Source organism: Calypte anna, chromosome 2 (genome assembly GCF_003957555.1).
Source record: "Calypte anna isolate BGI_N300 chromosome 2, bCalAnn1_v1.p, whole genome shotgun sequence".
NCBI classification, from domain to species: Eukaryota; Metazoa; Chordata; class Aves; order Apodiformes; family Trochilidae; genus Calypte; species Calypte anna.
Window position 1 is genome coordinate 9,744,971 of NC_044245.1, and position 16,319 is coordinate 9,761,289.

The 16,319-nt window shown below is 37.1% G+C and overlaps 1 protein-coding gene across 4 annotated transcripts in view; it reads left to right on the forward strand.

Moving 5' to 3' along the window:
* Positions 1–16,319, forward strand: part of DNAJB6 (DnaJ heat shock protein family (Hsp40) member B6) — a 58,349-nt gene that overhangs the window by 7,758 nt on the left and 34,272 nt on the right. For 3 of the 4 annotated variants that reach the window (XM_030445525.1, XM_030445523.1, XM_030445524.1), the window contains exons 2-6: positions 1,724–1,829; positions 2,137–2,246; positions 4,809–4,868; positions 5,230–5,340; positions 15,740–15,871. In XM_030445525.1, coding sequence (XP_030301385.1) covers positions 1,765–1,829; positions 2,137–2,246; positions 4,809–4,868; positions 5,230–5,340; positions 15,740–15,871 — 478 coding nt within the window. In that variant the 5' untranslated portion in view covers positions 1,724–1,764. The remainder of the gene's footprint in view (positions 1–1,723; positions 1,830–2,136; positions 2,247–4,808; positions 4,869–5,229; positions 5,341–15,739; positions 15,872–16,319) is intronic. The other variant, XM_030445526.1, reaches the window with a different exon arrangement.

The following is a 16,319-nucleotide window of genomic DNA, read 5'->3' on the forward strand; positions in this document are numbered from 1 at the left end:
ATATTTTTGGCAATTTTTATGTTTACATGTTGAACCCTGGCATTACTATATTAGCATTGACATTCTTAATGTTCACTTTAATGCATGTCCCCAACTTCCCTTGGTGTTGCTCACAGTGTTAACAGTAGTACCCTTAGTAATTTTTTCTGTGGAGATTTCTTCAAAGGGCAAAAACAATTAGAGGTTTGTTCACCTGCTGCACTTTAATTCTGGAAATGTTTGTGGAACTGTATGGTTAACTAGATTGCAAAAACCACCTGAGTTTGAGACACAGCTCATCCATAGCATTTGTTTTAGTAGTTTGGAGGGAGCAGGTAACATGGCAGAGTATCACTTGAACTGGTTTTGAGATTTGAGGAAATGTGTGTGCAGCCACATCCCTAATTCAGATTAATTCAGCTTTAATCTGCAACAGCAGTGTCTTTGAAGATGTACCAATTTATTTTGAAAGGAAGTCTTTCTTGAGTGTTTGTATCCAGCTGTTGAAAGGTGCATGTAGTGTAGTACAATAAATTAATTTTAGAATATTTCATTGGGCTTTATCATTCTTAATTATTTCAGCATTTGTGTGAAAAAACATGTAAATGAGATTTTGTCAGGTCTGAAATGAAAAGTGCTGAATGCCTTGAGATGAGAGTGGAGTGATTTCAGTGAGTTTCTGTTCTTGATGCACGGGACAAGGTGGTGTGACTAATCCATTACTGTATTGTCATGTTCTAAGTATATTTGAGTGACTTTGCCTGCAAGGATTTGATAACTCATTAAAAAGGTCAGTCTTGCCTTGTCCATAAGACTTGAACCAGTTGGAAAGGTGGTTGAAAGTTTTGCCATAATGGAGGCTTCTTTCAGTGGTGGGGAGAAGAAGCCTTTGCATGAAGAATTGAAAACTATTCTTGATTTTTTAGATTTTCTAATCTTAGTGGTCTTTTAGTGGAAGTAAGAGTTAGTATGAATGTGTTCCTGTCAGAATTTAAATTGAGTAGAGTACTTTTTCTTTTAACTTGTAGGTTTCTTTGAACTCTTTTCTTTGAAAACTTTACTGTCATATACTAAGAATACAAGGTGTCTCTGTCCTTGGAGTTAGTTGGTTTACCTTGCAGTTAGCCTGGCCATGCTTTATGTTGCTAAACACAAAGGAAGTAAGTGGAATTCAGTAGCTTTGTCAATATGTGAATTTTATATCAACTTTGAGAACAGGAAAGGCTTATTGGAAACTGTAGTTTGCGTTTTATATTTTTAAGAACTGCACATATATTACTTTTTTTTGAATGTAGCATCTCGGTGCAAGTAATGTTTTGAACAGTGGATGTGAAAGATGTGTCCCCTTGTTTATGATGATGTGGGCTTAAGGCATGACAGGTGTTAGAAATGACAAAGTGAACGTGAATACGTAGTTTCTTTTACACTCAAAGTTATATCAAAATGGTGACATACTTCACATACTCTTCTTACTGTACTGGTTAAATCTGGCTTTTCAAGCTGTTTCAGGAATCTGCTGTTTATTGTGTTTCAGTGGGATTAAAGAACAAAAAAAAATCAGAATCAAAGTAATTGATCTATTAACATAAAATGCTTTTATTTTTTGGTATGTGGAACATCTAAATTTCTAAAGCTGTGCTCTCAGATGAGGTTTGCTACTGGAAGATACCAGGCTGTTACCTGCTTTCTATGTAGTAAGTAGCATTACTGGATAAACTTGTAAATTAATTTCTTGTTATTACAGGACTTGAAAGATTCATCTGTTAACAAGACAAGTACTGAAACATGGTGGATTACTATGAAGTTCTGGGAGTGCAAAAGCATGCCTCAGCAGAAGATATTAAAAAAGCGTATGTATCCCTGGTGTATATATATGTTATGCATTTTAGGAACAAATATAATCCACATTTTCTGGAATCCCATTTTGTTGTCAATACCAGAATAAGTAGAAGTCACATAAATTGATATCTTTCCTAACAGAGATTTGCAGAATTTGTTGGTACTGGTCTAGGCACAAGTTATGAACACATGGGGAATTCTGAAATGCATTTACAGTATTTAAGGGCTCTTACAACTTGCTTGAACCATTTTCTGCTTACCTGTATAGCATGTTTATTATTTTAAGAGTAAAATATCCTTTGTTTTCCTTCCATTCAGGTACCGTAAACTGGCGTTAAAGTGGCACCCTGATAAAAATCCAGACAATAAAGAAGAGGCAGAACAGCAATTTAAGCAAGTAGCTGAGGCCTATGAAGTTTTGTCAGATGGTAGGTATTTTGAAAGAGCTCTCGAACTGCAGGCCTCTGGTCTTGATATCAGACTGAAAAAGCTGATGTGCCATGTTTTAAAGGAATGTTGTAACTTTTGATTACCATCCAACTCAACTACCTCCTTTTCAAAAGACAAGAGAGAAAAAGAAGATTGCAGATAAGACAGAGAAAGCAGAAATTTTGAAACAAAAAATTAGGATCTTGTTGATCTACTTGTATCTCAGGATAGGTAGTGAAACCAGTTTCCTTCTAGAAATTGAAATCCTGGTTGCTAGGTCCTTTTCAGAAATTTGTGTGGAAATATCTGTGAATACCAAGATTGATTTTATTTTAGGAAATAAAGCCAATGTTACCATCAGTGTGGGAATTACTGTATTTATCCAGTAGAAACCAGTCAACTGTGATACTGAGGACAGTGTTTACTTTGAGGTGGTCTGAAATGGCTTCTGAGCCTGACCCATGTGGTTCAGGAATTCACCTTACAGTTCACCCTCATCTTTGTGCTTGAAAATTATAATTCATTTTTGCTTGTTTGCATTCGTTTGCTCGTTCTGGCAAAAGCAGTCTGAACCACAAAGTGATGTAAGCTAGTTTGATTATTTTCCCCTATAATTGACTGCAGCTGTCTATATGCTATTTCTGAAGCGTCCTTGATTTCACCTGAGACCAGTGAGCATGGAAAAGCTATATTTAAAGCACCAGCAGCATCCAGATTGCCTTTCACAATTTGGCCTGGTTTATCAAGCTGCAGTTTTGTAGCACCCTGTTTCTTTCATCTGTTTTGATATTTAATTGACATGAGAGAAACATAATTTATGGGCAGTTCATTGTATACTTCTAGAGTAGTTTAAACTTCTAAAAAAATTTTGAAGCAAGATAGAAATAGGATATTGATCTGGTTGTTACACAGATCTTTAAGTTCTTCAGAAACAGTACAGTGCTAGAATTTTAGAACATACTCTAAAATGTTGCTTGTTATTGGGTCTAGACTAAATCCTAAATTGCTGGTGTCTTAGCAGTCATTTGTACAGCACGGCTATCTGAATCCTGACCCCCATGGCTGAGAGACTGTCAGCTGCCCTGCAGACTTAATGACATTTTCTGACACTAGTACAGGCTTGAATGAAGACAGATTTTGGCAGGAGAATAGTTTTTAAGGGGTTGCATAAGCAAGGACTATTACTGTTGGGTTATCATAGAACACACTTCCCTTGTGATTTCAAGAATGCTGTATTTTTCAAAATGAACTTTGGGCGGTGTGAACCCCCAGGTCTTCCTTGCTGTTTCCTGCTACTTCTGACACGTTGTCTACCTTGCTTCTTTGGTCATGGTGGGCAGGTTAAGCTCCTTTCCTTAAAAATGACTGGAGAGGCAGTGTTGGTATTGTACTAAGCTTTGCTGGGTGCAGGGAGATGTGTGTGTCAACCTATTGCAACTTCCCATTATTTGTAGATTATGAGCAGTTTAGAAGACATTCATTCTTCTTAATCAGGAGTATTTTATTTCTCAGCATCTATTTAAGATAATGCATGTTCTTTCAGTATTGCTACTTATATTTCAAAAACATCACCCAGTGAAGAGATTTCAGTACAAATAGCATTCTAGTACTATAAGGCTAAGATCAGGTTTCCTGACTGGTTTTGGCCTGATGCTTCCATAGCACTGTAAGCAAAGTAGGCTATCAAAGTAAGCTCTTCAGAGTCTCTTCTAGTACCATCAGTGCAGTCTGATCTTCTGTAATAAGGCAGAGTTAATTTTTCTCTCCTTTCTCATGGAAAGTAGAAGACTGGTGTGCAGTGATATTAAGGAGCTATTCCATGTCGTCTAAAATAATAGAAAGCAACCAGTTGGAGTCAAATGCTTCAATTACAGTTTTTTTAACATCACTTCATTCCCCTTTATTAGAAGGGTTTATAATTAAAATTATGGGTTTTGCAGTCAATTATAGAAGGACTGTTCTTCTTTTATCATAACTCTTATCACAGTGGGCTTGGTCTTGTGCAATAAAAGGAAAAGAGGCAATGGTCATGGTTTGAAAGAAGAGAAATTCCAATGGGATAGAAGGAAGAAATGCTTACAATGAAAATACTTGGGAACTTCCAGGGAACTTCCAGAGATGCTGTGGAATCTTTATTTCTTGGAGACTCATGAGGTCAGGGCTTTATCCAGGCAAGTTTTGACCAACTTCAAGATGAGAATTGTTCAGAGGAGAGGGCTGAATGCCAGAGGTCCTTTACAACCTAAAAGCTTTCCATGGTACTTGTGTAAAGATGAAGACTGCAGTATTCTTTTTAAAGAAAAGCTTCCTTTTAAACTTTGCCCTTATACCAGATTTATTCTCTGCTACAACAGAACCTGAGCTTCTGTGACTAAATGGTAATAAGTCTAAAGTTTAGTACCTGTTCTTTCAGAACCTCAACTGCTTTTGCAGTTACATGCCAGAACTTTCTTAAAATCACTTCTGGGAAGATATTTAGCTGAGAATATAATTACCTGGTTTTGTTTCTTCCAAATTCAGCGTGCCTTTTTACTAACATGATGTACAACTTCTTCTTGTAGCTAGAAAACGTGAAATCTATGACAGATATGGAAAAGAAGGCTTAATAAATGGAGGTGGAGGTATGTTGACAACTATCAGTTCATTTTTTCTCTATTCTGGTGTAAAATAATTTTTGGCATCTTCCTTTCTAGGACAGGAATCTGGCTTGTACTAAGGCCTAAAGTGTAATCTTCTGAAAATGAAAATTACAATCGTCTTTACAATTTTTCTGGTTCTTGTAGATGGTATTACATCTGGATACAGAGCAAAGAGAATTAATTATAATAAGTGTTGTGTGTACTTAGCCTGAGTAATACCTGAGTAAAGAAATTTTACAAATGTGTTCATATTTTTAAATTACTGAAATTATTGAAATTTAAATTGAACTTTCCTCTTAGTAAGAATATGTGAGGGTAATTGAAATTTAACTTTTTTTTGCAGGTGGAAATCATCATGATAATCCATTTGAATATGGATTTACATTCCGTAACCCAGAAGATGTCTTTAGGGAGTTTTTTGGTGCAAGGGACCCCTTTTCATTTGAGTTCTTCGGTAAGTGATCTGCTGGCTTTAGTGTGTCTACTCAGAGTTAGTGCAGCTTTATTAGGAATAGCTCTGAAAACTGGAGGTAAACAATTGGTATTCTAAATGTTTGCTTCTGACCTGTTTCTTCTTGGTTGATTTGATAGTACAGAGCAGATAAGGCTTAAAGTTCATGTTTTGTTGGAACTCTGTTCAAATAAATACTCAATGTAGTCTTGAGAAATTTTGAACTGGAGGTTAACTTGCTGCTAAAACACAGCTATCAGTGTGAACTTGTATCATAGTAGGAATGCTTTTCTTGTATCAAAGTAAGAACAGCTGCATATATGGTCTAGACACTCTCCCAAATTAATGTCAGGTTTGCTTGGGGGACAGAGCCCGTAAGGGCTCAGATAACTGAAATAATTCTTGAGGCCTGGGTGTTTCATTTAGTTAAAGAAACCAATGTGTGATAAAGTTGTCAAAGTAATCATTTCTCCATAGTACAGGTGGTCTTTTGGCTTGTTATATTGGTTGCTGTAGTGTACTGAAAGTCTTTCTAGAGGTGCTGAAGTTCTTACTCATTCTCTCTCTGGATGTTCTATTGCACAAAAGGCTGACCTGTTAAGGAAAACATCCTATGTTCAGTATTTACTTAGAGAAAGTATTAAGTCCCATATTGAAAATTTCAAGAAGTGTACTTGAAAACCAAAGGTGTCTTTCTATTCAATGGCTTGGTATTGATTAATCTCTATAACAATGTATGTAGGTACTTTAATATTTTAAAAGTAATTTTTTATCGTTGGCAGTATTAAGGGGCTAATTCAACTCAGATTTTAATTACATCTTTCTTTAGTTTGCTCTTCAGGGATCATCAGTTGTTGAATGACATCTCAAAGATGGATTAGAAAAAAGGTTGAAGGGCTAGAGGTTGAATTCAGTAGAACATTAGTTGATTAATTAGATGAGTAGCTAGAGGAAGAATTTGGTTAGAGGTGAAGCAACATAAGCAGTTGGATCCAGTGGGAAATTAGTAGAAGTGGTAAAGGGTAGATTGCAGGACACACCTAGCAAAATATTGGTGAATGAAAGGGGTTCTGAACTGGGAAGACACAGTTTCTTCACTGTCGTCTTCATGACCTCAACCATTTTGCAGTTGAGTGGTAGAAAACCTAGAAAAATCTGAGCTAGATGTTGAGTAGGATGCTAATGAGGAGGAGCTGGGAGTGTTCAGCTCTTCTGTTGGTTTTTAAATTTAACATACTTTAAATAATACAGTTGGTTCTCAATCAAATTATCTTTACAGTAAATTGTATAGGTGAGGCATGTACTAGCTCCTGGGAGACTCATGTAGGCTGTGCTTTACTTGGGTTGTATTTACTTCATCAGCATTAGTAAAAGATTATACTTGTTTCCTCTCAAAATGGCAGTGTTCATGGCTAAACCTGAAGCTGTGAAGTTATGTTCTGCATGTTAAATAGTCATGGGATGAAAAACTGAGGTAACTTCTAGTTAAGTTCTCCTTTAGGATGTCAGTAGTGATAGGACTAGGGGGAATGGTTTCAAACTAGAGGATGTAGATTTAGATTAGATATTAGGAAGAAGTTCTTCACCATGAGGGTGGTGAAATACTGGAAGAGGTTGCTCAGAAAGGTGGTGGAAGCCCCAGCCCTGGAAGTTTAAGGCTACGCTGGACAGGGCTCTGAGCAACCTGATCTGGTGGGAGATGTCCCTGCCCATAGCAGGGGGGTTGGAACTGGATGATCTTATAGGTCCTTTCCAACTCTGAAAATACTGTTGTTCTTTTGGATTCTGTGGAAGGAAGACTGTATAACATAGGCACTGTATAGTGCCTAGAGCTATCTAGCTTGCTGCCAAAGTTTCCCTGGGATATTGCAGCTGCTTTAGTTTTTCCTGTAAAGAAATAGTGATGTGTTGTTCCCCTGTGAAACAGAGGACCTAAGAGCATACCTTTGCACTGACGACATCAAGGCATGCTTCCAAAACCAGTCTGCCCCTACTTAACACCCAAATTTATTTATTCAAAAGCTGGATATTTATTACATGTATTGATCACTGTCATTGTCAGCTTTAAGACATGAATAATGTGGCACAAGCTCCATTTCTTGAGGAGTAAGGTTTTGGCACTGTCAGCAGCATTGTGTATACTCCAGTAGATAAAAACAGTTTCAATGCTGCCTCCACTTTATGTGGATAATTGCAGTGTCAGTCATCAGAACAAAACCTGTGATTCTGAGTGAAAGTTCTTGTAAAATGCCCTGGTCTTCTTTTGTTTTTGTTTTTTATTTGGGCTTCAAGATGCTTAGAACATTCTCTAATATGGAAAAGTGTAACTCGGCTTTTCCACAGCCGAGTGTTTGCAATAATCTTTGCTTTGCATGAATGATTAAGGTATTGCAGCATGAAAATGGGAATGGTTTCAGCTGAATGTAGTGCATTTAATAATGCCAAAAGCAAGAGCAGAATCATGTGTATAGCATGTTCTGTTGGGTCATTGTAGAATGTGCTGTGTTGAAACAGGTGGGAAAGCTTCTGTCCTGAAAATAAAGAAATTTATCTTCTAAAAATGAGTTTACAAGTTGCTGAGAAATTTTTTGTGTACATAGTAACTTAAAGAGCTACTCAGGTTATAATTGGTTTCAAAAGCAGCAGAATAAGGACCGAGGTCATGGTTTCTAAAAATGCACACTGATGGAATCAAAGATGAAATTGAACAAATGCTGTAAAATGTTTGCACCTTTTACGGTTTTGACATGGCATGTAGTGAAGTGCACAGAAAACAGGTGGGGCTTAGTATCCTGATTGCCATTTAATATGCTAATAGCATTCTGATGTGTAACCCGTGTACGTTTATGGATGTGAAAATTTTGTAAAATCATGCTAGGAATTGAGTCTGTTAAGACAAACATGCCTGAGTCAAACTCGTGAGATATGTTGCACTGTGACTGCAGTTACAGAAAGTTTTCTTTATAAATATCTTCATGTGTACAAGTAAAACTTTTCAAGAACATTTTTCTGCTGTATTTTAACAGTTTGAAATGATGGAAGGATCCCAGTGTTACCACTGGTGGTGGATGTGTATTCATTTGAAGACTGCTGCTTCAGGCATTGTGAGGAGCAAAAATTCCTCACAATTTTGATGTGTTTTGATTGACCAAAATGCTTGACTGTAATTCTGGGCTGTTAAACAATTGACTTGGTTTTGGTTTAGACACTTACATTCTTACTTCAAGAAAAGGTTCTGTGTTGGAAGCTATTATCGGTGAGGAATTGTATTGGAAGATGAGTGGATATCAACATGAGCATAACATTACCCAAAAAGCAATTAATAGTTCAGACAACTTGTTAAGTCATCTTTTATGTACATTGAGCTTCACATACACATTTTGAGATGGATCTGAGATGTTGAAGTAATTTCTGTTTCGGCTAGAAAATACAACTCATGACCTACAGCTGACCAGAGTCCTCCATCCACAGAGGAAGCTCAACAGGATGTTGCAGGGCATTGCAGACAGTTTTAGATGCTGGTATGTCTAGTTGAATGAATTCCACAAGGAACTATTCTACTGAATGTGCTGATACTGTGATGTGATAAATTGCTCCAGATGGATGCACCTCTGGAATTTCTCCACCAGAAGTCTGTTTGTAGAGACTCTTTCAACACAGATTATAATGCTGACGGTTTTGCCGTAGTTGCTAAACAGTCTGATATTCAGTGTTCCTTCTGAGATGGTATTTTATAAATGTCTTAAGTGGTTTTCTTAGTTTGTGAAGTAGAATTCACACTGCATTTTAATCTAAATTTATTACCAGATGATATGTTTAAACTCCTACACATTCTGTGGAGTTTCACCTGAGAATTTTGGTTACCTGGTTTATGGGGTATTTAAAAATCCATATTTTTGGAAGCCAAAGGTAAAGTTTAACTCAACACCTTTATATAGCCAGCTAGGTAGAAATGTTTGTCACAGAGAATGTTAACTGGATAGTTTTATGTTATGTAGTTTGGTTCCATCAAACAACAGAACTACTGCAGATTGACTTATCAATTACATAAAATGAAGTATGAGCATTCTGGAATAGTATAAGAAATTACTTCAAGCATGCAGGCTAAAGAGACTTCAGCTGATAAGGAAGAGGAAAACCTGTGTGCAGTAATCATTGGAAACTGTTTCACATTATCTGTGTTTTAGGATGTTGTTTAGGAATGGAATAGCTTACTCAGCCTTTTTGTCTCAAGGACAGGAAGTTGTCTTGTGGGACAAATGTTTTGCTTAAGAGTCAGATCATGATGTTAATGTACATAAAATCCCAATTCTGATGATAATTATGTTAAGGTGTTCTAATGCAAAACATTTGTAAGTCAAATGGTTCTTAAACTGAAATAGAAGAGGTGGCTTTCAGTTCAAGTTATCTTGTACAACATTGTCCTCTTTGTTATTAATCTTTTTGTTGGCATGTATTTGCAGCTTTTGGTGCAATTTAAGAAGTGCTTGGAGGTTTGCATGTGTATTCATTGCTTTGTGAGGCATGTGCACAGTTTTATTTCAAAACCACCGATCTTGGATCATAATTGTCCACTGGTCCAAATTTAACTACTTAAAGAGTTTTTCAGAAATAGTATGTTTGAAGAAGGTTTTTAAAACACAGGAATTGTCTCACCCAGACAGCATTATCAACCAGGTACAGGTAATGTTGTAGCTCCATGGGTAGCTATACCAATATAGAGCTGCTTCTGCTGAAAGAGAGGCCTTGCTCCAGATTCTTATGTCTGTCTTAAAACTTGAATCTTTGACTCATGTCCCCCTGAAAAGCTGTTGGGTAGCACACTAGCAAAAGAGAAAGGTGGTCTCAGGTATCCTACACCAGTTCAGGTTGTTAGTCCCCAAGAAAATGGTTTTGTTCCAGTTTGTTTTCTTGGATGGCTGTCTGGTTAAAGTGATCAGAGGACAAATGCTGAACATAACACAAGGAGAGCATGTGGTACAATGGTAGGGGAAGATTCCTCTACTTTTAGGTGTGCCTGAATATTTGGGTATAAATTTGATAAATAGGAAAATGGTGAATAGAGTTGGTCTTACTGTACTCCAGCATCTTTGTAGTTGGGATACAGATGTCATTCAAAGGTAATCTTCCAAATGTCCTTTTTCTAGAGAATTAGTAATCCCAGGATCTCTGCTGTATATCATTAAAAAGACTTTCAAATGCTTTTGCTAGTAACTTATCTTAAATAAGTTGGGAAAACAACTCTTTGGCATCTGATTCATGGGCATGAGCAATTATAAAACAATGCTGAAACACTCTGGGCAGGTGAATCAGCAGTGCCTGCAACAGTCTCAACAGTGTGCTTATGCTGTAGTTAAGTAAGCAAATATCCCCATGCAAAAGTGCTTCCTTCTGTGGCTTATTTCTGTGGCATATCGAGTTCTGATGATAGGGGATTTTTTTGTGCCTTGGGTACCCTCCAGAGGTGCAGCCTGAGGTTCTGTGTTTATTTACCGCAAATTTGAATGTTTGAAACTTTTTTTGAATAGAAGACAAGTCAATTCTATTTTTTTGCATGTATGGTGTATCTGTTGCTCATGCAAATACACGTTATTCAGGCCTGCATCTCATACTCTCTTCTGGCTTAATCTATAAAGTCACTTACAGAATGCTTTTAATAGGAAAAAATTACGGTGAGCAGGCAGCCTGCTCTGCCTTTGTGGAAACACTGCAGACTCTAATCCTCACCACTGTTGAGCCTGACTGCCTCCTCATACAGGGGCTGAGCAGCTTTTCAACTTGATTCTGTTCAGTGTGTTGGAGAAAGTGTCATCTTCCTGCATCTGCAGTCCATGTGTTTTCCAGCTTTTCCTTGGTGTCATGTTTTGACTGAGGTAATAATGTGGCTCTTACTGCAAAGAATGAATGAGAGAAAGTTCACTGGTTGGGCAAGGAGTCCAGAGAGTGTTGACTGCACAGTGATGCTTTTTTTACAGGATAATGTATCCTTCCAATAGTGTCCCTGTAGGGTTATTAAGGTCTCTGGCTATGCATGTGTGTAAAAACATCTGCTGACCTTGCACAGTTTATCTCCACAATTGATTTTCTGGAGGTGAATTATGGCATTGCACTAGAATGCAGCCAGTTCTTTCATTAGGGATAGCTTTGCTGTGGGGCTCAATGCACCTTCCTGCACTGCTTTTGACCCTCGGGCTCTCCTTCCTGCTATTTTCCTGTCATCAGCACAGTTGCTTTTTGTTGGTCACACTGTGAGCTGTAGCAAAGAATTGATGTAGCTGAACTTGCTTGTATCTGGAGATGCTCTTCTCAGCTGATGAGTCCCTGGATCTGTTCCCCAGGCAGCTGCCAGGGTGTGTTATGGTAGAAGTGGCTGGCACAGGAAATGTGGCACTTTCAATTTAATATAGGGTATTGTGATTTCAGCTAATGGCTTAAATTGACTTAATGAATTTAAAATTAACTGTATTGTGGACTGTGTTGAAAGCAGATACTCTCAGTTTTGCATCCTTTCTTTTCTTCCCCTATTGTATGGTGCGTTCTTGCCTGTTTTCTTAGATATGCCAGTCTTGCCAACACCAAGTCAGATTAGCTTGTGAATGCAACAGAAAGCTAACAATACAAATGCTCAGTGTTCTCTTTTGAATTAATGAATTTATGCAACTTGTCATTTGGTTTCGTGATCACAAGGCAGAAAAGGAGAGCAATAACACCTTTTTAGTAATACTGTGCAATTAGCTTATATTACTGAAATGGAGAGAATCCTGGTTGTGTGTTGCAGCTCAGGACTCCTGAATGTGGGGGAGATCATGACCTACCTTATTTTGAACTGCAGCAAGATACTTATTATAGTTGTTGTTATTTGACTTGTTTAGAGGTTAAATTCTTTTCCTGTGACTGCAGATGAGCAAGGTAGGATTCCGTGGCTTGCAGTGATCAGGTTTGATGTTTTATCCAGAGGCACATGACAGTTGCTGCATCTGAATTAGCAAAGATTTTTCAAAAATAAATTCTTTTGCAAACATTGCCCCTACTGTATAATCTTTTATGTTGCTGGGGGTTTGGTGTCCTGAACTTCAGGGTAAGTTTTTTCTTCCTACTCAGTAACAGCAAGAGTCCTGATGTCCTCTATTTTGTCTCTTTTTTGGTAAAAGGCTACCATGAGTTCTTGGCTTAAGCATTAGCTTTTTCCACAAAAGTTTCCAGACTTCTGTATGTTAGAAGTCTGCTGTCTGCTGGCTTGCTTGAAATATCTCTGAAGCTTCGAGGTTGTGTATATGTGTGTGTGTATGTGTATATATATATATATATATATATAATATTTTCTCTTTTAAGAAAGGCCTTGTGGGTTTTTGTGGTTTTTTTACTACTTGTTTTTGTAGATTTGAATCTTTCTAACATTTAATAAGAAAATTACATGGATTGGAAGCAGCAAAATGAGCATTGTATGAGGACTACTAATTAAAAAACCCAACAATCTGATGTTGTGATACTCACTGCATTTTAGCAGCTTGGAAAAAGCCATCTATTTGGAAAGGTTACCATGCATGGAAGGGTTCTGCTAAATCACAAAAATAGACCTACCCGGATGAAGTGTTGTTTTTTTGCTGAGTGGTTCTATTAATCACCCTTATTTAGGGACTAAGAGCATAAGCAGGGTCTGTGTAGTTGTGAGGTTGCTATATTAAAGTGTGTTTGGTAGTGGATGCAACAAATGATAATGCAGAAGCCTCCTGCTGCCTTTTCTCCTCAATGTTTTTTATTTTTTTTTTTTTAAACTGCATACTGCAGCAATATGGCTGTAAGGATACTAAGAAGTGTTGACTCAGGAAAGTCCTACCCATTTCCTGACTCTGCAGTCCATCTTTTCTGAGCATTCTGCAGTCCACTGCGAAAGAGTGGTTCAAGTATCTTATGTACTGGAGAAAATAACTGGAAGAGCACTGGAGGATTATTAGCAGGGCTGCTACCAGGAATCACTGAAGGCTATAGTATTTGCTAATACAGAGGGCTGACCTCTTTCTTTGGTGTGTAGGGTTGCCAGAGGCTAATAGGGCATGTCCAAAACTCTGTTAGAGACAATAATCCCTTTAAAAGCTGGGTTGGTAGCAGGGATCTGGGAGATTGTGTGAGCCTCCCTTAAAAACTTTTGCATTTCTGCTGCTGTTGTGCTGAGGACAAGAGACTTGCTTGCAGAACAGACTGATACTTTTAAAAACTCAAAGCTTACATGGTAGGTATTTTATTTTTATTCAAACTCCAGGTAACAAAAAATGGACTATAAATAGAAAGCTTAACAGTGGGAGTAATGTAATATAGATGGTTTGTACACGTGAGTGAATGACCTTCATAAGTAACTTGTGAGTCACTCTAGCGAGAATAAATTGGACTACAAAACAATTAACTGTTGTGGTTTGACTTGCTAGATGATAATGCTAGTCTGAAAAAACCCAACAACAACAAAATGATCCTTTTTAAAAAATGGTGCTTGTTTTGGTAATAACAATTTTGGTGATAGGTTGCCATGCTTCCATGCTGAAGTGTTGGTTTAATTTCTGTTGTTCTAAAGGTTCTAACAGGATATCTCTATAGTTAGGACAATTTGCTCTACATTTAAAAAAAAGCACAAAACAAAACAAAAAAAGGAATAACAAAATGTCTTTCTCTCTTGCTTGTCTAGTATTATAAAACTTTGGTCTTGGGTTGTTTTTGTTCAATAACTGTGGAATCCAGGGGGAGGATAGGGCTATTTTTATTCTACTTGGTGTTATTTGTCTTTGCTGATGAAAGTATAAGCCTGAACCTCAGTGGCTGCCTTCATTCACCATAAATACATTATGATGCTTCACTTTCCTTAAGTAATTGCACATAAAGCAGATGGTAATTGCTATCTTTTAATTATCATATTGATTGCTTTAGTGTTGTCACGATTGCATTAACTTGGTGATATATCATAAATCTGCTTGGATTCTTGAGATAATACCAGAGAGTAGAATAAATACAGCTTTTCTGAGCTTTCTTTGCTTATGTGTATGCTTATGTAGTTCTCAACAGTCATGCAGAGTCTTTCCTTCCTTTCAAAGTTCTGTTGTTGCTGTCACCAGTTTCTGCATTTTTCAACAAGAGCTTACTATAAGCAATGTTTCAGACTTTTACCTTTCAATATTGAGTCCCTGCTTTAAAAACTTTGTAAAATAATTGCTGCTCTTCAGTACTCATTCTCAGAGAATTGTGATTGCTGAAGGGAGTAATTGAAATTCAATGCAAATACTGTGTTTATTGAGTATCTGCCACATGACTGCAATTTAATATGTTGGTTTTTTTGTTTTAAGAACATTGGTAAGAAGCACTTGCAGCTAATACTTGTAATAACTATTTTTAAGGAAAATATGATAAAGTAAATAAGGATTCTTTGTATAGGTGTCTGGTTCCCTACCGTCTCCTCTTCCACCCCCCCAAAAAAACAAACCCAAAAAAACGACTGTTGTCTTCTGATGCTGATGGAACAATAGCTGTTCTAAATGACATAACAGTTCCACTTAAATTTGAAATAGCATTTAAACATGACCCCATTTCTCTGTTTCTGCTCTCTTCCTTCTGCTTGATATCTCTTTGGGACACTGTAAACCTCTGTACATGCATCAGAATACACATTTGAAGTACCTAATGTGGCTAGTGATAAACAGTTGGAACACTTGAAGATTGAGTTATTAATCCCTGGCTGAAAGTTACCTAACGGAAAGTTACTTTTCAGGGACCTCATCATGGTGATGCACAATAAACCTTGAACAGAAATAAGCTAGACAGTTCAGTCCCTGTGTGCAGTATTTTGAGATTTGTTTAATATAAGTTCTAGTAGTTTAATCTGTTTGTAGTGCTACTCTCTATTCTACATGTGGGAAGACCTTATTGTGACAACAATAAGTTCCTTATGGGAATTTTGTGTGTAGAGCTCATGAGTATGCATCTGAAGAATGTTATATTTGTCATAAGCTAACTAACTGAACAAGCTTCAAATAAATACTACTTAAATTTTTTATCTTGCCTCCGTTAATGACATATGAATATGCACTAGAAGTAATACTATTTCTGTAGATTGTGCCACGTCTATTATACTGAAGAATGTGTTTACACAAGGTTTACTAGATTTTAATACTAAATGGCTAAAATAAGAAAATCAATTACTTTTTTATAATTATTGCTATAATTATAAAAAGAGACACAGAATTTAGTCCAGAGGGAGCCTAGGAGTTGCTTTCTTTGTGGGCTGTTCAGTGCAGCAGCATAAAATGTTTCTAAGGAGAAATTTATCTATAGCAGGAAATTAATTTATTTAATGAAGAAAAACTGAGGAATACAGAATCATTCAGTAATATTGACCTCTTAAATGTTTTTTGTTTTGTAGAAGACCCTTTTGAGGACTTCTTTGGGGGCAGGCGGGGTCCAAGGGGAAGCAGGAGCAGAGGTGATGGATCATTTTTCTCTGCCTTTGGTGGATTCCCTGCTTTTGGAAGTGGCTTTTCTGCATTTGACACAGGTAAATATCACAGCATTTCTAAAGGAATGCAGTTTTGGTTCACAAAGGATATCAGTATAATAAGCAGATACATGCTTCAGGATGTATTATATCATGAAATTCTGAATATTTCTTAAAAATGAAGCTGCTCTCTGTAGAGCCTGAATGTATACAAAGTCATAGTTAAAATATTTGGTCTACTTGAAAGTAAACAGAATTCTAAATAGCAAAACTTTGTGTTCTTAATTTTAGTGCTACAGTGTAGCTACTTGTAGCTTTAAGAGGTTTTTTTTGTCTGTTTGCTTTAAGGTGTTGGGAGTGTGATTGCTTTTATTTAAGGGCCTGAAAGCACAGTAGAAGAAATCTGTGCGTAAAACCCATGGTACTGCTTAGAATCAGTTTGGGGGTATTTAATTTGAATGCTGGCATCTTCTCAGAGGCTGCTGAGAGTTGCTGGTAGCCAGCATCC